Source organism: Drosophila serrata, unplaced genomic scaffold, assembly GCF_035046125.1.
Source record: "Drosophila serrata isolate PLE 108 unplaced genomic scaffold, ASM3504612v1 contig_66, whole genome shotgun sequence".
Taxonomy (NCBI): domain Eukaryota; kingdom Metazoa; phylum Arthropoda; class Insecta; order Diptera; family Drosophilidae; genus Drosophila; species Drosophila serrata.
The window spans coordinates 777,591-794,710 of NW_028256964.1; the positions used below are offsets into that span (position 1 = coordinate 777,591).

A 17,120-nucleotide genomic window follows, 5' to 3' on the forward strand; every position below is an offset into this window, starting at 1 on the left:
CAACTTGATCTTGTTTTTATAAGATTTCTCTGGCCTTTTGATAGGTTCTTTATTTACTTTATTTAAACCATTGTTAGATTCTTTATTTCAACCATAAATGTAAAGCTAGTGGACCGAAAAAAAGGTTTCCTCTTGCCGTAATTGGATTTTTATCATAATCTTGTTTAGGGTTCTTGAAAATACCTATAGTTATTACTCTATTTAAGCCCCAAAGCCTTATCTTGAGGCAATCAAAACAATTAGTAATATTTATAAGGGCAAGAAAAAAGGAATTCAATTTGCATATAGGAAAAGTTAGTGCAATGGATTAGAGTGGTCTCGAAACTACACATTCTTTTCGTGCCGTTAAACTGGCCTCTCATCGCAAACTGCATTGGGGCCAGTGAGCCCGAGCACTTGTTCATCCGTTAGCTACCAAGACCATTCCAAACACGATAGCGATCAGCAAAACTGCACAATATCAAGCAGACAGCTTACAGCTATCTAAGACAACCCCAGTTCCGGCCCCAGCCCTAGCCCTTGAGTTGCATTCTATATAATCGCCAAAGCGATAAGCAATATTCGTATATACTTTCGAAACCAAGCAGCTTTATTTACGTAACAATCGGAAATCATATTCTAGTTGGTCATCTCCATGGTGTCCATATCCCTGTACTGCTCCCGCTGGAGGCGATTGCCATAGGTACGCGACACCAGATACCAGGCATCCATGTAACGATCCATGCACTGTGAGATACAGCGCTGATCCGAGTTGTCCAGCGCCTTGCCCGGCTTATGGATGCACTTTGAGAAACACTTGTGGGTCATCTTTGCCAGCATCTCCTGGGCATTGGCCAGAGCGATCTGCTGCTTCACCTGGCTTATCAGCTGCCCCTTCTCCATATTAGCAGACGACATTTGTGTATTTACTGGATATATAATTTAAATTTTAAATCGGAATGCCTTTCAACCTGAATGCCAGCGCCTCAAAATAAATCAACGTGTAGTTCCCAGGTGACTGTGTATAGTTTCCATATTCGGGTATCAATATCAAATATCAATGGAATAATTCGAAACGTGATAGGTTACTTGGATTCTAAATTATCATCAAATAATTGAACTACCAAATCATTAATTAATAAGTCAAAATCCATTCGGTTTATTATTTTGTTATACCCATTTATTTGTGCCGAAAAAAATTAGTATTTCAATTTATAAATTGTACAATTTGGTTACACAAAGATTGAATTGGTTTTTCCTAAATTTCAATATTAATTTGTTCACACATACATATAATTAATACATTACAGATAAAGTTAATAATCAGTATCGACGAAGAGTTCTCATTTAAAATACTCAGGCAGATGTAGCTCTAAAACTTGTTTTTGTTTTTATAAAAATATAATCTGTTGCTAGAGGCATTAATCTTATATATATTTTACAATATTCGTTAGATTTGTTAAGACACTTTTAGTACTTGTTCTCTCCGATAGTTATGAACTATTTCCTGGTAGCCTGTTTTTTGTAAATTTGTTTGTAAGTATTTTTGAGTTAAGACCCAGACGGAGGTAATCTCATTGAGATACTGAAATGTTGATGAAGTTTTACAGGCATAGGAAAGTATTCATTTTGTATTTGAAATATTTTTTTATTGTGCGTAAAGCTGAATGTGTGTTTAAGTTTTTAGATTTTTCCATCTACTCCGAATGTTTCTAAAATAAACCAAAAATATATTTGATCTAATTATCTGTCTGTGCACTTTAATTTCCATATTTAACCTCATCTGCACATCATCGGTAATCTGAGTTTTAAAGCGAGTTTTATAATCTCTTAAGCAAGTAGATTCTTAGCCATAATACTGAACTTGGTGTGACTACTCCAGGAGAATAAGTATTTAGCGAAAAACCCTAATAGAGAATGTTTTGTTGTATTAAAAACTAGGATTACAATCAAACCTGCTGCATTCACCAAGTACATACAATTTCTTCTGTATCTTAGATCTAATCTAATTTCAAATATACCAATGAATAAAACGTGTGCACGGTTGAAATTTAGAGTTTGTATAATTAAAAGTTGCATTAAAATAACAAAATAATGTGCTGAATGTGAGGTGGGTATAGAATATTTACACATACATTTGAGGCACAAATCGAAAGAAATAACACTTCTACCGTCAGTTGAGTTATTTATAATATATATGCGTATGGAATGTACAATCACGTCGAGTAAGTAAGTATTATTGCGATCAATAGAAGACAGGCACAGAAATGTTTATTAGTATTGCTTTTATCCTAGGCCTGATTGTCGGTGTGGTCAATTCCTGGGCATTGAACCCAAGCGATGCCAATCGCATAGCTCCTGCCGCAGATCGTGCTTGGACAGGTCCAGCTCGAAGCCACCCAACAGTTCGTTTTCCTGCAGCGTGTCGTGCGACCAGACGGTAACCTGCAATCGCCGCTCTTGAATAATATTCAGGGGCATTCGGTACTCCAGCTAAGATAAAATAATATATTATATTATGATATCTACAAATATCTCTATCTATTTACTCACCGTTTCCATGAAACTGGGAACACAGGTCTTGCGCACCACTTTGGTCTTGCGTTTGGTCTCCTTTTTGGGATCCGGTTTTAGGTAGCATTTCACATAAGTGTTGGGCTCCTGGCCGCCTTGTAGCATGGGCAGCCCTTTGGCGTGGTGTATCTGCAATGCATATTCCCCATATTCATTGTTTATAACTATTATTTATCAAGTAGAACTGTAGCTACACACCATCACAGTAAGTACGCCGCGTTGATATTGCAGCGATAGTCGAATTTGTCCAATCTCGTTTGGATTATCCCGCGACGGTTGTCGTTTCACCTCTGTACAGTGCAATTATATCAGTATTTAGATTCTGCTCTATATATTTAAAGCTTTCTATCTTACCCTTAATCTTCGGCATTCCCAGTTTGGCCTCCTGCTGGTCACGCAGCAGCGGATGGAAGAAAGTGTACACAAGCTCGGAGTGTGCGATTTCCTCGGAGGCATCGAACAGTGATTTCAGGAATCGCTGTATTAGAGGTAGTCGTTTCTCGGCCACTGACTTGATATTGGACCTTCCCACATGCACGCCAGCTGGAAGACTATAAAAATTAATTAGATTGATTTGATTTTAGTAAAGTTCTTAATTCCACCATTAGTTAGTACCATAATTATTTGCTTTAATCGCAAATTACACAATCATTGTTCCCCAAGACACATAGGGATAGGGATAGGATCTCCTAATCACCAATTACTGGAATCACATTATTTTTCATGGCGTTTATTTAGTCAGTCGGTTTGTCACTACAAAATCATGGCACATATATACATATTTGGCGATTACTTATCAGTGCTGGCGTAGCGTCTCCCGCAAAAGCCATGGCTCTGAGGTAACACCGCTAATAGCTGATAATTCGGCCACTGAGGCGGACTGATTTCATCGCATCGGAGAGGCAAAGAGAGTGAGTGAGTGGGTGATAGAAGAGCGACCCGAGCAAGTGAGCACACCGATATCGGAGCCGAATCGCACCGATAAGCGATGGCAAAAGCGGTAACGTCGACGTCAGCGCTCAATCAGTTGACGAGCGAGCTGGAGAGCGGAGCGCTGAAAGCTAAGCGCCAACAGCCAACAGCCAACAGCCGACAGCCGCCAGCGGTTCGATTAGCAGCGACGTGGTGAAGTTTCATTATATGTATTTCTTTGGCCAAAACAAGGGGGGAGTGCGAAAAACCACAGTCATTTTTGGCCAGAATGCGAGCCAACTGATTTGCTGGCGAGACAAGAAGACGAAGAAGACATGGCACAGCTAAAGAATCCGGGCCAAGGTAAGGGCTTGAGCTCTGCTCTTTCACCAATTGATATTTGATTATTACCTTTTGGGTAATCCTCTTCAGGTCAGCCGGCGGCTGTCGTTGGCCCAACGCTAGCCTCGGCCATGCTGCTCATGGGACTCGTTTTTGCATTGATCGGCATCAAGCTCTTTGGTTTCCGGCGACGTTTGACTTTCGATCGATCGCAGGTGCAGCAGCAGCAGCAGCAATCACAGCAGCCGCCGCCACGTTACGCAGCCTTTGAATCGCAGGTGCGTATGCAAATCAAAGGAATAAACTTAACAGCCGATGCACGCAGTTATAAAAAATAACAAAAAAAAGGTTAATGTGATACCGATACCTTCACTGGTGATACACCCACACCGATATCTAAACACACATACGAGCACACGACAAGTGCTTGTGATAAGGCAGGTTCAAACACACAGGTGTTGTGGGTTTGAAGAGAGTGTCTACTATGTGTGTGTGTGTTTTAGAGGCTAGAGATGGGGGCGTGAGGAATGCAAATCGCCATCGAGTTCAACTTTCACTAATTCTATGCATTTAAATTCTAGGGAGTGACCAATAGAGTTGTTAGCCACTGAAGAATGCTAGTTATGGTGAAGAACTTCCGCCTTCTACAAGTTAATTGCCTAATCTTTGCTGTCTAGAATATTAACAGGTCTCTCCCATTGAGGCAATTACTTATTAAAAACATGAAATTAGGTCACAACAACATCACACATAATTTCACAGACAGCTCAAAACAAAGTGTAAAGTCGCACACTCTCACACACACCTTATCGCATGAACGTGGTTTTTTGTATTTATTTTCATAGTTTGCGTGTCTGTGGTCATGTGTAGCACCTTCTCCATGACGCATCCGAGCAAAGAGCCACCCCAATACACAGATGTTGCAACCCCCCACACTTTTAAATGCATTTTCTGTAATTCCCCAGGTTAACGGCACCGATTCCGCTGTCCATGGAGTGTTCCGACGTCGCAATCTCGAGGAATTCGAAAGCCCATGGCCATCGGCATCAACGCCAGCGACGACGACGACAGGTAAAAGATAGTGAATCGAAATCATTGAAAGGCAACTACAATCAAAACATTAGTGGGAAATCCATTACTTGTGTAGTTCCTGATTAAATGATGATTTTGATTTAAACATACTCAATTTTACAGGAAACCGCTACATGACTGGAAGTGTTCCGAATCTTCAGCTCTTTGGCGTCAGTCCCAGGGAAGCTCAAAGAACCAAGGTGTCCTATCGAGAAAAGACACTGGAGCAGCGACGCAAACGCTTGGAGGTGAATAGTGAGCATTATGAGTACACAGCTCCACCGACCCGTCAGCCGCCATCTCCTCCAACACAGCCAGAAATGCTAGCCGAAGACCAGCCTGCTCCACCAGCTGCTCAGGAACCGGTTCCATCGGTTACACTACCTAAAATAGTTCCTGAAGTACCCAAAACACTGCCTCTAATTGCTCCCTTAAACCAATCCATGTCTGCAGCTCCTCGGGAGGCAGTTTCAGAGCCACAAAGCGAACTGGGCATGCCCAATTTCGATCACTTTGCAGAGAAATATGAGCTGATTAGCGTCAAGCCTTGTGGAGAGGCTACAAGACCCACACAGCTCAGGAGTAAGGATAGTGGACGTTATGTCAAATTCGATCCTGTGGATGATGTGCCGGAACTGCTTACTCCAGAGGATTCTCCACCAGAGCCTTTAACACCCGATGATGGACTGGAAGGAGCTCTGTCGGTGACAGCGGTGGTACACCGTGGAGCAATACCAAAGGAAGAAGCTGCACATGAACCTGAACCCACAACTGAACCTGAACCTGAACTCCAAGAATCAATGGATCCCTTTGAGGAAGCTGGCAAAGCAGATTCTGCATTCGTTGTGGAAATAATAGCAGGCAGTCCGGAAGTGGAAACAACTCCCATAATTGAACCCACCACTCAGCAGAGTCTATTTGATGATCTGGAGCTACCTCTGGGTAACCAGGATAGGGACTTTCAACGGATACGCAACTCTTTCGTGATACACGAGGCCGATATCCTGGATGTGGATCAGCATCAGCTTCCGGCGGCTAGCAGTCCGCCAGGATTTGGCAAAAGCATCGATGAGGATTGGGAAAACTTTGCAAATCTAGATGCAGTGGTTGATGTTCCAGCACCAAACTGGGATCTCCACCCAAACAGTTTGGAGCAAGTGCCTGCAGTTGAGACCACTCTAAGCGAGGCCACTCTCCAACTGGATAATGTGGAGCAGGTGGAAGGTCTGTTCCATCAGCTGGAACTGCTGGAACCTAGAATGGAGATCTTTGAACCGGAGCCACAACCCATTCCTTGCGTGGATCCACCGCCATATGATCCCGGTGTCCCCTATTTGCCCGACTACGATTCCCTGATGCAGCTGGAGAGCTCAAGGGGTGGACAAAACCTTCCCAAATACACCGAAGTGATGGAGCAGAGATCAAAGAAGGCCAACTATGTAAGTAGCATAGAGGATCTGTACGATGAACTGGAAGTAAATGGCGTAGAAGTGGCCGGATCACCCACATCTACTGCCCAGAGCAATGGTGTCAGTAACTTTGAAGATTTGTGCCAGGAAATGTCAGTGGCTGCGACGCCATCGCCGCCCCGACAAGTTCCTCAGCCTGCCCCCCGATCCTCAAGACCATCCGCCACCCTAAATGTGCGCGGTGATGCCGCTCCTCCCCTGGCGTGCTATCAACCTGAAGAGCTGCCCAGCTCCAGTTCGAGTGATGCCGATGGGGAGGACGGAGCCCGGTCAGCTCCCCAGCCAGCCAGGCGTGACCCGAGAGTCCTTAAAGTTCGCTTCGATGTGGATAACCTGCAGTACTATCAGTCAGCCGAAGTGGTGACCTCAAGTGGGTTAGAGTCCGAGGAGGATGACTACGATCTGCCTCGTCCCACACCCATGCAGCGCTCAATAGTTTTCGAAACAACGGATAACAGACTGCCCAGCCTATTTGGAGCTCAAGTCTCTCAGGGAGATAGCGATGAGGAGGACGATGGTTTTGGACGCGCCATCAGCCAACATCGCTCCATGACAGCGGCACTGAGGACGCATAATATTGTTAGAGGTGACACTGAAGCGTAATCCGAGACCGCTCATGCCTTACATCCTTAGCAAATACAGTATTTTATATGTTAATTATGATTGCCAAACGGCAATAACCAATTTATGTATGTACATATGTGTGTATGATTCGCAGATAAGTTGCCATATCACTTTGACTATAAAGTTTGTAGTAAAGTTTTGGCAGGAAAGCCATTAAAGATAAAGAAACTATATCGAAACTCTAGAAATTCATAAAGCGAAAGTAAATCAACACAGGGAAATCAAAGAATTCCAAAATCATTTGTTTGCAATTATTGATCATTTGCCAAGTCCGAATTTTAGATAATTTCAGTACTTAGATAAGTGACTGATAGATAGAAGTCAGAAGGTGATAAGGAGTAAGCGAAAAACAAACAAGTTTAATTAATTAGACCTCCCTATATAACTGAACATTGAAGGGTAATTTAAAAGGGAAATTTAAAGTCTCAATTTATCAGACTTTTCGTTATTTTCGATATAATGATCGTTTCAAACATTTCCTTTAGATATCTCTGAGATTTAAGTCATAAACACTCACCTGTGCAGCTTAACCAGCGGAAAGTGCATGCATAGCTTCTGATGGAACTCGGTGAACTCGCGGTACGAGCGAAACAAGTGCGTTGGAACCGGTTGCCCATGCCGCGTCACTTCCAGAATGTACATATAAAACTTCTCCATGCTGTAGTGCTTCTGGAAGCACACCACCTTTACAATCTTCAAGCGTCCATCTTGTTGCATGCTAAATACAGAATAATTTAAAATATTTTAATGTATAAAAAGACTTTAGAACTAACGTGTATTTCCTTGGCACAAACGACAGCAACTCGCCAGTGCCCTCGTCGGCGGTGAATCTCATCTGGGCCAGATTGTGAAGGAAGAAGTTGAATTGCGTGAACCAGCTCTTTAGCGAGGATTGGATCATCTTGGCAAAGGTGGCAGCCGCCTCGGGATTTGATTGTGAAGGCAACAGGGCACGGCGCACATAAGTCACAGCATTGGAATTAACACCAGGCATGCCGGCGGTGGCCATGTGGGCTAAAGTGTGCAGCAGTAGATCCGCATTCTTCCTGACAATATTGAAGGCCCGGCAGCACAGGTCCACAAAGTAATGGAAGTCAGTGGAGGGCTTGTCGCCACCATTAATCACATACGCCATGTCAGAGGTCAGCACAAAGGGAGTTCGATCTCTATAAAATATATAAGTTAATACACGATAAATAATCACATAAAGTTTCCATACCTCTTAAAGTTGCCAAACATCTGCGCATCGCCCAGGAACTTGCCAAAGTCAATGTGGAACAAATGACCCGAGGTCTTCAGCATGATGTTGTCGTTATGCCGATCGCAGATACCCAGCACGTAGGTGGCCACGCTGTAGCCAGCACACGAGAGCGTAAAGTTTCGCACGGCACTTTGATACTCCAACGGACTGGGATTCTGCTTGCCCAGCCACTCGGCAATGGGTCGATCCTTAAAGGAGCCTGTTAATCCGCACTCAACTTGGATTTTTCGCAATGTCTCCGCCTCGTTGACCAGCTCAATCATGCCGCTCTTGTAGCCCGTTGGCACACAGTTAAAGGTGACCATTTTTAGATCCAATCGCTCGGCTAGCCACATTTTGTTCATGATCCTAATCAATTGTATGGTCAACTGATCTTGCTGCAGGTCATCTCCGCACTGTGGAAATATTTATTGTTACCTAATTTGAAAGATTTAATTACTGAGGTAAATAGTTACCTTAAAGATCGCCGGCAGCGACTCGGCATCAGGTCCCACAAAGGTAATCTTCAGTGGCAGCGTGTTGGAGTTGAAGTAGCTGCAATTCCGCACACTCACGCCAGTCACCTCCAGCTCAGGTCCCAGTGGCAAGCAGGTGGGTTTCTCCAGCAGATCCTGGTGCACTTCGTCCATTCCTGCGGCTAAACTCTTTTGTCTCATCGACTCCTTGGCCTCCTTAACAGACTCTGCTATGGTTGTAAGTTTCTGAAAGGATCGGGTTTATCAGATTTACCTTTTTCGATATTTAACATTTAATTAATCGTTGAAAAATACTTACTTGACACATGCGATGCTGGTACATAAATCGCTGCAACATCTTCTCGCCACAGATGGCCATCAGGGCCCGCAGCATCATCTTGTTCCGACGGTAGTAGCGAGCCTGTGTGACCTGCGACTCATCGTAGTCTTGGTCCACCATGGCGGCGCCAATAGAGTTGTGCGGATCGTCTGGCAAACTGTGCACCAATAGCCAGTACATGTAGTGGGCAAAGCGCGGCGACTCTAGGCATTTGGACAACAGGAAGCGAGCCATCGCTGAGCCTTCGTAGGTGTCATGCTTTAGACTCTGCACCAGTTGGGGCAGAAAGTCCACCAGCTGATCGTTGGGCATTTGGGAGATCCACTCGACGGCCTTTTCACGTACCTTAGCATCCGGGTAACGCGGCAGCAAAAGCTCCAGCGCCTGAAGTGGTGACAGCGGTGCCCACGAGTGCAGGAGCGCATGCAGATCAATCAAATTCGCATAGTCCCAGCTGTGGGCGGCATGCAAGACCTTGGGCAGTGCGTTGGGATAGTTTTGCAGGTATAGGCGTTTTTCCCAGAAAACCTCTCGTCGCTCTGTCGCTCCCGAGTAGCCCAGCTCGGCGGTGTCTAGCAGCTCCTCCTGCAGATTGGCATCGAGCGAAGCAAAGTCATAGCTGGAAATGTAAAGTAAGATACATATATAAGTATATTAGTTATATTCGAATTGAAGAGTCTACTTACTGTGGCGCAGGCTTGGGGATCTCTTGATGCTCGGGAAACTCAATGCGGCCTCCGTATGGCGGCACCTCAATACTTAAGACAGGACAGAAATCGGGATGCGGATGACAACCACGCGCCGGAGCCGGTCCCAACATCTTATCCGTGGTTGGAGGCCACAAAGAGAGCAGATAGGGACCACAAATCATGACTCGTTTGAAGTCAAACAGCTGGATAGAGCACCAACCCAACTCCGTGGTCACTTGCCTCCGCTCTCCGTTCTGCTCCGAGTTGGGGTCGCCCTCGCTGGCTGCCTGCTTTCCATACAGAACGAACGTCAGCCGAGCCTCCCGGGGCAGAGTGCAAATGGGATGCTGATCGAAGGTCAGCCAGGCGCTAAAGTTGAGGCGTGGAAACAGGCCTCCGCTCGTGTCGTTCGAGCAGGTCAGCACATTGGGCTTGGACAACAGACGCGTTCCATACACGATTTGGACGCACAGAGAGTAGTCCTCGTACTTCCAGTTGGGCGGCGGACGATGCAAGCAGCTTATGCAGACCACGATGGGCTTGGACACGCAGGAGATGGGAATGGGAGCTGTAAAATATGTGTTTTAGAATGCTTAAGCTTTAGATTAATCTTACTTTGGACTTACTTGTTGTGTAATCGGGCGTCTTTACGGAGAAGGCCACGCGGAACACATTCGCATACAGCTCGACCAGCTCCTGCACAGCATCCCGTAGCTCATTGCACTTCATCTTGATCTGCTCGAGAAGGGAGCGTGGACGAAGTACAACTTGTGCATAATCACCATAGTCACTAATTATCTCCGGGTTACTGGCCCCCGTCGCTGCGTACTTGGTTTGCTCCACCTCGCAAATGCGCTTTAGATCGGCGACACAGCGGGCTATCTCCATGGTATCGATGCTGCCGAGCAGAGCACAGATGGCCTTCACCGCCTGCACCACACCGGAGCAGCTGACCACACTGCGGCCGGGCGCTCCGTCTGCCGCCGACTCAAGCTTATCGATCTCCATCTCGAGCGTCTCGATTAGTATCATCATATTGTCGTAGGTAACAATGGGCACAACCTCGTTGGGCAGCAGTTGCTCCGGTAGCAAATCTGCATCGTGTTCGTCATCCCTCTCGGTTCGAGCTATGGCCTGCATGTTGGCTGTCGTGCTCAGGCACAGACCCAGGTGCACATCCTTCTCCAGCTGAAAGCTGTTGTGAACGCACTCAAGCTGACTGAGCTTAGAGGTAGGCGCCAGCCACTCCAATAGACCGATCGGCTGTGAGAATTGGAGTACTATTACATGGAATCACTTTATAATTGTCGTGTACCCACCTTGACTACATAATCGGTGACTGTGCCCTTGACCTGACCCTCTAGCGAGGCCAATGCCTGGGCCACAACCTGGGCCACCACCGAGTCAACTGGAAAAGGCCGGATATATTAAAATTATGTAAAGAGGAAATAAGAAAAATCATACTTACTATCACATGTAAAGGTAACAGGCGTTCCGTATCCTTTCACCTGCTCCTTGGCCATCGAAGCGGCCAAAACGTGGGACTGGAGCGTGTTCAGGGCCGGATGCACAATAACCTTAATGCTGGTATCCATTATATAGTGATAGTTAAACTCAGCGGCCACCACATGTCCCACATTGGTAGGCGCATCGTCGTGCGGATAGCGTGCTCTTAGCTGCTTCACCATATGGTAGAACTCCAACAGCTCAGCGTCATCTGTTCGCTGCTCGCTGATTAGCTCGTAGAGGCGCGTACAGGTTTTCCGTCGATCCAGTACCACATTTGCGGGAATGCTGGAGGTGTAACTGTCCGTGAATTTTGTCGTTTGGTGATCTGACCTAGAAGTGGTCACCGGTGCCTGATTTGTTTCATATAGCTGCTGGTTTCTCGGCGGCAACGGTGGCGGCGGCGAGATGCTTCCCGATTCTCCGTTCTCCGACAATTGTATCTCCTGCTCCACGTGATGCGAGGTAGATGGTGACGGTTGGGTCAAATAGTCTTGCCGCCAACCAATTAGGCTTACATTCGGACTGACGGTGGCCGCAGTTTTGTCCCATCGGTTGACAGCCTCGTACATGGGATCCGAGTACTGGGTGCCAGTGTCACCGCTGTACAGGAAGTCGAAGGGATCGTATTCCGCATAGTAGGAGGTGCTGTCGGAGGCGCTGTCGTTTCCTGCAAGTAACGAGTGCATGATCAGTTCCGGCTCAAAGTCAGTTTCAGTTTCGCAGATCCAAGACCGATAATCGCCGCCAGCGTAGCAGTTATGCAAATAATCTGTGTCCGACAATCGAGGCCTACTACTGTGGCGAGAATCACGGGCACGGCGGGCACAGACAGCTAGCCAGCCCCACATCACATCGTGTGGCCAAAAATAAATGAGACCGCCCCAAAAAAGAAGAGTCGAGCAGGACGGACTAGTGGCGATGCGAGAATGCTTCACAAATCTACGCTAACAAATCCGACGGTCAGCGAGCTGCGGCGGCTGCCATCCCTAATAGCTAATTGTGATTGCTGTCATACATCGCCCACGCTCACCCCAGTACAGTGAACTATCAGCTGTACTTAATACTATTAATAGTTTAAATGATAAATATGCAAATCGATTGTTTTTAACTCGGGGTTAACAACCAAAACAACACCCTAAATCGATTCGAAAACCTCTTTAAAGTGTATATGTTATTTTATTTTAATTTATGATTCTTTGAATTCACTGTAGCAATGTTTGGTACTTATAAAACGATCTGTTTTGTATTTATATAGCGCCTGCTTTGATTTATTCGCCATCTCTTGCCTCTAATGCCCTTACATCTGTTTTATTTAACACAAAAGGGTAAAGTCTACATATTTTTGAAAACTTCAATTTCAAGTGGTATCAAGCATTTTGAAGTACCTTTAAATTAAAGCAGTCTACCCAAGACTTCCCGAAATGTAATATACAAATAAATACATACATATGAGATCACACAAATACTAAAAAATTCAATTTAAGACAAGCGGATAAACAATTAATAAAACAACAGACAGAAATTTTTGTTTATTAGGAAATTATTTATTTGTTCTCTCACAATGATTTAGAATTAAACATATGTATGCATTCATTTATTTTTGTATATATATATATATGTGAATATTAATGGATATATTATATATGTATATACATATATATATATATATATATATATATGTAGCAGCAAATCACAATGTGTTCATTTCGTAATAAATGTTAATACCGAAAAAGAAGAGACTAACCTTCTCATTGAAATACTTTTAATTCTTAAAAACTTTAAATTGTGATTATAGTGAAAATAATGAAAACGATTCGTCTGCTTCGACTTTTAAAAAATGTTTCCTGTTTCCGATGATGGCAGAAGGCACAGATTTCAACTTTTGGGGGGAGGGGCTTATGTTGAAACATATATGTTTTATATTTTACATTAGTGTTTTTAGTTGCAACTAGGTGGTTCTAAGTATGTGCTGCTATATAGACACAATTATGGTTGTCTTGTCTTTGATTTGCCTCCGAAACCGAGAACGAACCCGAAACCCTCTAGATGGTGTAGTTGTTGTTGTGGGTGTAAAGGTAGTAGTTGTTTTTTTTGCAGTAGTTTTTTTTTTGGTAGTAGTAGTGGTAGTAGTACTGAGAGTAGTAGTAGAGGACTTGCAATTAAAATGGTTTACTTTTGCGACACTGCTGCAATTATAGAGAAACAAAAAACATTCAGTTTAATTCTTAACTAGAGGCAAGGCAGCGCTACAAACGATCTGGAATTGTGCTAACGAGGTCAGAGGTTACTTGGTTAATAATCCACAAAAACTACAAATTATTATGTTATATTATTTATGCGACAAGGGAGCATAAGCTACAGTAACTAAAATCGCTCTTATTAGATATAGAAAAATATCTTTCTTTAAGAAAAATAAACTATTAATAATTGTTTAACAAAAGGAATCAAACATTAAGATCAGTTTTATAAAATAGTAAATGGTAAAAACGCAACTTTTTAAGAAAAACCTCCAATTTATCTTTTATATAGATATAAAGTAAAAGCTATTTCACAGCAATCGAATTAAACTTATCAGAGGAATGCAATATATGACAGCAATCAACTTTATTTGTTCCCTGCAATTGCCACTTTAAGAATTTCAGACAATACTTCGAATTTCGGTTACGCTGCGAGAAGTCTGGAAGGATCTTCAAAAGGGTGCGAGCTCAGGAAGTGGTGTGTACATACTAATTACAACATTGTGGCTGCTTACCAGTATTGTCGTTCAGCAGGGGATCGAATGCCTCCAGAACACTCACACGGGAGCTGAAAAAGCAATGGAATTTCTCAGTAAAATAGCATTTATTTACTCTAATAGTTTGATACTTACTAATCCTCCTGATTGAGGTCTATTAAATCATTGCCCTTGCGCTGTCCATTACTCCCAGGGCGGGAATTTGAGCCAACACTGGTAGTCGACGGCACTGGACGTCGTCCCTGGAAGGCCACTCCGTTTGCCTCCACGGCGGACGAGGTAGAGGGAACTGGAGGATTGTTGGACGGTTGAATGTGATGACTCGTTGGTGGACCTGGCGTTACGGGTGTCGATTGTGGACGCCTTAGATCCATGTGGGTGTATGCCCCGGCGAAACCATATCCTTGCGAGGGATATTGTGGCGGCATATAGGCAGCCGATCCGGGAACTATTGGCGCCGTGTAGGGAGTGACTACTGCTCCCGGATAATATAAATAGGCATTGGGCTGCGCCACTGGTTGCACAGCCATCTGCGCAGGCATGCTGTAAAGGCGCTGAAGTTCTTCGTTGTTTAGGGGCCTCTGTTGCTGTTGTGCAGCGGGCTGGTATGGCACCAACTGCATGCTGCCAGGTGCTCCTGCCACCATGCCATAAGGGGGCGGTTGCACCTGAACGGCCTGAGGCTGATGCTGAGGATGGTAACCGTAAGGGGCCGATGCGGGAACCGGAACAGGGGCCGCAGCCACTGGTCCCATGGGCACAAGGGCCGACTGGGGATTGCTCGGCACTTGCATTCGTTGCAGATCCTCGATGAGCCGCCCGAAGGGAGTAGCACTCTCTGGTTGCTTGCTCGTGGGACTGGCGAAGCAGATTAAGTCGTTATCCGGAACCTGCGCCGGTGGTGTCCGCGAGCGATCCACATTTGTCGCTGACGGACTGATGGCCTGGTGAACCTCCGAGTGCCTGCGCCCCTGATTGAGGCTCTGACTGCGCTGGGCAACATTGTAATCTCGTCCAGCAGTGCTTGGAGGGTAGCCTGAGCCATACTTCTTGTTCCGCCGATAGTCGTCGAGGGCTTGCTGCTCGAGACTAAGCGCCGTTGCCTTGGCCAAGTCATCCTGGAACTGTTTGTCGTAGTCGATTTGGGCCTGATTTGACATTCTACCGATCCGTTGAGCTGTTAATGGCGATCAGAACAGAGCAAAACATGGAATGAGCTATTTTCGAATTTTTTGTTCAATTTTTTTGTTGCAGGTTTTTGTCAGTCGAAATATATTTGTTATTCTCTGAGTGAACAAAGGCGGCTGTTGGTGGCTTTTTCGCTTCGCTTATCTGTGCGATAACAAACGGGCAATGATAAAAGTGATTAGGAGTGTATAGGGTGTAGACCAGGTGAAAAGCATTGGAAAGAGTAGATGGTAAGGGGCCAAGCACTCGACACTGTTAGGGTGATTCAGCAGCCGGGCCAAAAAAGAATTAAATGTTAAAATTGTTGTACAAGTTGAACGTCATCATTAGTATATTTGAAACGATCGTAGATAGGCATTTAATTTGTACAATTATTTTTTTAAGATCTAAATCTTATAATTACTGAGAAATGTTACCAAGTTTTGATGCCAAAGCTTTAATACCCTCGAATTCGATATTATTATGTATTATTTATAATTTATTTATTTCAGAATATGTCCATATCAAGGCATACTTTGTAGATTGCTGAGGAGCCCCACATTTTGATTAGGACTTTGTTTAGCTTCTGTTTTATTCATTTCTTTAGAAAAAAAAACAGACCGGAAATACGAAAAAATGAAAAGAACGAACCACAGTAATTTTTTAAAATACAACAAAAGTAAACAAAAAAATTCAAATTCCGTGCTGATATGAGAAATCGTCCATATAGCAAATAGGCCAAATGCAAACGCTCCAAATTTCTGATTGCAAAATTCATTGGAGTGGCGCAAAAAGGCGCAATTGTGCACGCAATTGTAAATAAACAAATAAATACAAACAGTAGCGGGCGGCATCAATTTGCGTGAATGAAAGCTGTGGTAAGCAATTCCCAAGCGATTTCATTATATACATATGTACATATATTTTCTTATTATAAATTATCTCTGCAAGAAAAGCGGCACGATTTTGTTCCCATTGAAGCTCTTCTTGTTTTCAGATAGGAAACAGCTGTTCGGGCATAAACACAGCCTCACACACACATATGTATATGCATGCATGTGTGTATGATTGCGAATAGGAGAAGGCGGAATAGGAGATAAGAAAACATGAACCGGCGAGAGAGAGAGAACCAGTGAGAGAGAGAATGAGAATATCTGCCGCAAAAAGGTTAAGGTAAATCAATAAATTGCAACAAATTGTACATATGTGCAAAACCTTAACTATTCATGAACATCAATCAACGGAATTGATTGCCAATTTATTATACTGCAAACGTGGGGCAATATAAGAGCAAAAACGAAGCAAATAGCGAAATAACAAAACGGCGAAAACCTGTGGGAGGGCGTTGATAATGGTGATTGTCATTAATATACATTCGTAAATATGTTTGTAGTCGGTCATTTGTACGGCTACTCTTCTTCTTTTGTGCCTCACATTCGCTGAGTGCCAACTTACTTGCTTTTTGAGGTGTCACCTCCGCCTGGTTGTCGGTTCCGTTATTCAGTTGCCCAATATGCGTCGGCTTCGAGTTTCATCCACCGGGCTAAGCCGAGTGTTTCCCACCACTTGCTGTTTTTACTAGCTTTTCTAAGCTTACGAGTTAAAACTACCGAAAAGAGGTTTAGTTTTTGGACTCCTCCTACACACCTACACCACACACACACACATAAACGAACACATAAGCACAGACACAAAACAGTCACGAAAACGGAATATAAAAAGCCTTGGCGGAGACGCCAAAATACTGATTAACTTGATATTACTTAAGCTTATGTTCTTGCACTACCGCGTACTATTTACATATTGTTTAAACTAAGTTAAAATGCTTTTTACGAATAACACGAAAAAACGGAATGCAACAAGCAGCGATAGAGGTGGCGAGACATCGATAGAGTCATCGGTGATCGACGTTGTGGAATCGATAGCATCGATGACCGCAACAACCTGTTGAGCGGTTAAAGTCTACGATAAGCGGAAGTAGCAAGCTTATTTTG

The 17,120-nt window shown here is 44.2% G+C and overlaps 3 protein-coding genes across 4 annotated transcripts; 1 reads left to right on the forward strand and 2 right to left on the reverse strand.

The window, feature by feature from the left end:
• Positions 1-566: 566 nt before the first annotated feature.
• Positions 567-1,143, reverse strand: Tim13 (mitochondrial import inner membrane translocase subunit Tim13). Its single transcript, XM_020946389.2, has one exon. It carries the CDS (start codon positions 895-897, stop codon positions 619-621), a length of 279 nt encoding a protein of 92 aa, XP_020802048.1. The 5' UTR covers positions 898-1,143; the 3' UTR covers positions 567-618.
• Positions 1,138-17,025, reverse strand: Pi3K68D (phosphatidylinositol-4-phosphate 3-kinase catalytic subunit Pi3K68D). 2 transcript variants are annotated; one of them, XM_086837992.1, is made up of 16 exons: positions 16,582-17,025; positions 14,095-15,136; positions 13,978-14,030; positions 11,185-11,892; positions 11,036-11,124; positions 10,343-10,979; positions 9,714-10,284; positions 9,007-9,646; positions 8,688-8,933; positions 8,191-8,627; positions 7,745-8,137; positions 7,489-7,689; positions 2,908-3,104; positions 2,752-2,843; positions 2,533-2,682; positions 1,138-2,472 (listed from the first exon to the last, which is right to left on the reverse strand). In XM_086837992.1, the coding sequence occupies exons 2-16, from the start codon at positions 15,117-15,119 to the stop codon at positions 2,293-2,295; spliced, it is 5,619 nt and encodes a 1,872-aa protein (XP_086694118.1). In that variant the 5' UTR covers positions 15,120-15,136; positions 16,582-17,025; the 3' UTR covers positions 1,138-2,292. The 2 variants fall into 2 exon arrangements, with proteins under 2 accessions (XP_086694118.1, XP_086694125.1); XM_086837999.1 differs by lacking the exons at positions 13,978-14,030; positions 14,095-15,136; positions 16,582-17,025 and adding an exon at positions 11,958-12,158.
• Positions 3,404-7,142, forward strand: LOC110179011 (uncharacterized). The gene is made up of 4 exons (XM_020946351.2): positions 3,404-3,828; positions 3,898-4,085; positions 4,773-4,878; positions 5,002-7,142. Exons 1-4 carry the CDS (start codon positions 3,801-3,803, stop codon positions 6,948-6,950), a joined length of 2,271 nt encoding a protein of 756 aa, XP_020802010.2. The 5' UTR covers positions 3,404-3,800; the 3' UTR covers positions 6,951-7,142.
• Positions 17,026-17,120: the final 95 nt, after the last annotated feature.

Excerpts from the sequence above, each read along its gene's own strand:
- Tim13 (XM_020946389.2), bottom strand. The coding sequence starts at position 897 with ATGTCGTCTGCTAATATGGAGAAGGGGCAGCTGATAAGCCAGGTGAAG.
- LOC110179011 (XM_020946351.2), top strand. The coding sequence starts at position 3,801 with ATGGCACAGCTAAAGAATCCGGGCCAAG. Across the intron at positions 3,829-3,897 it reads GCTAAAGAATCCGGGCCAAG|GTCAGCCGGCGGCTGTCGTT; the intron begins GTAAGGGCTTGA and ends AATCCTCTTCAG. Across the intron at positions 4,879-5,001 it reads GCCAGCGACGACGACGACAG|GAAACCGCTACATGACTGGA; the intron begins GTAAAAGATAGT and ends TCAATTTTACAG.
- Pi3K68D (XM_086837992.1), bottom strand. The coding sequence starts at position 15,119 with ATGTCAAATCAGGCCCAAATCGACTACGACAAACAGTTCCAGGATGAC. Across the intron at positions 11,125-11,184 it reads TGTTACCTTTACATGTGATA|TTGACTCGGTGGTGGCCCAG; the intron begins GTAAGTATGATT and ends GGCCTTTTCCAG. Across the intron at positions 2,473-2,532 it reads TTCCCAGTTTCATGGAAACG|CTGGAGTACCGAATGCCCCT; the intron begins GTGAGTAAATAG and ends ATTTTATCTTAG.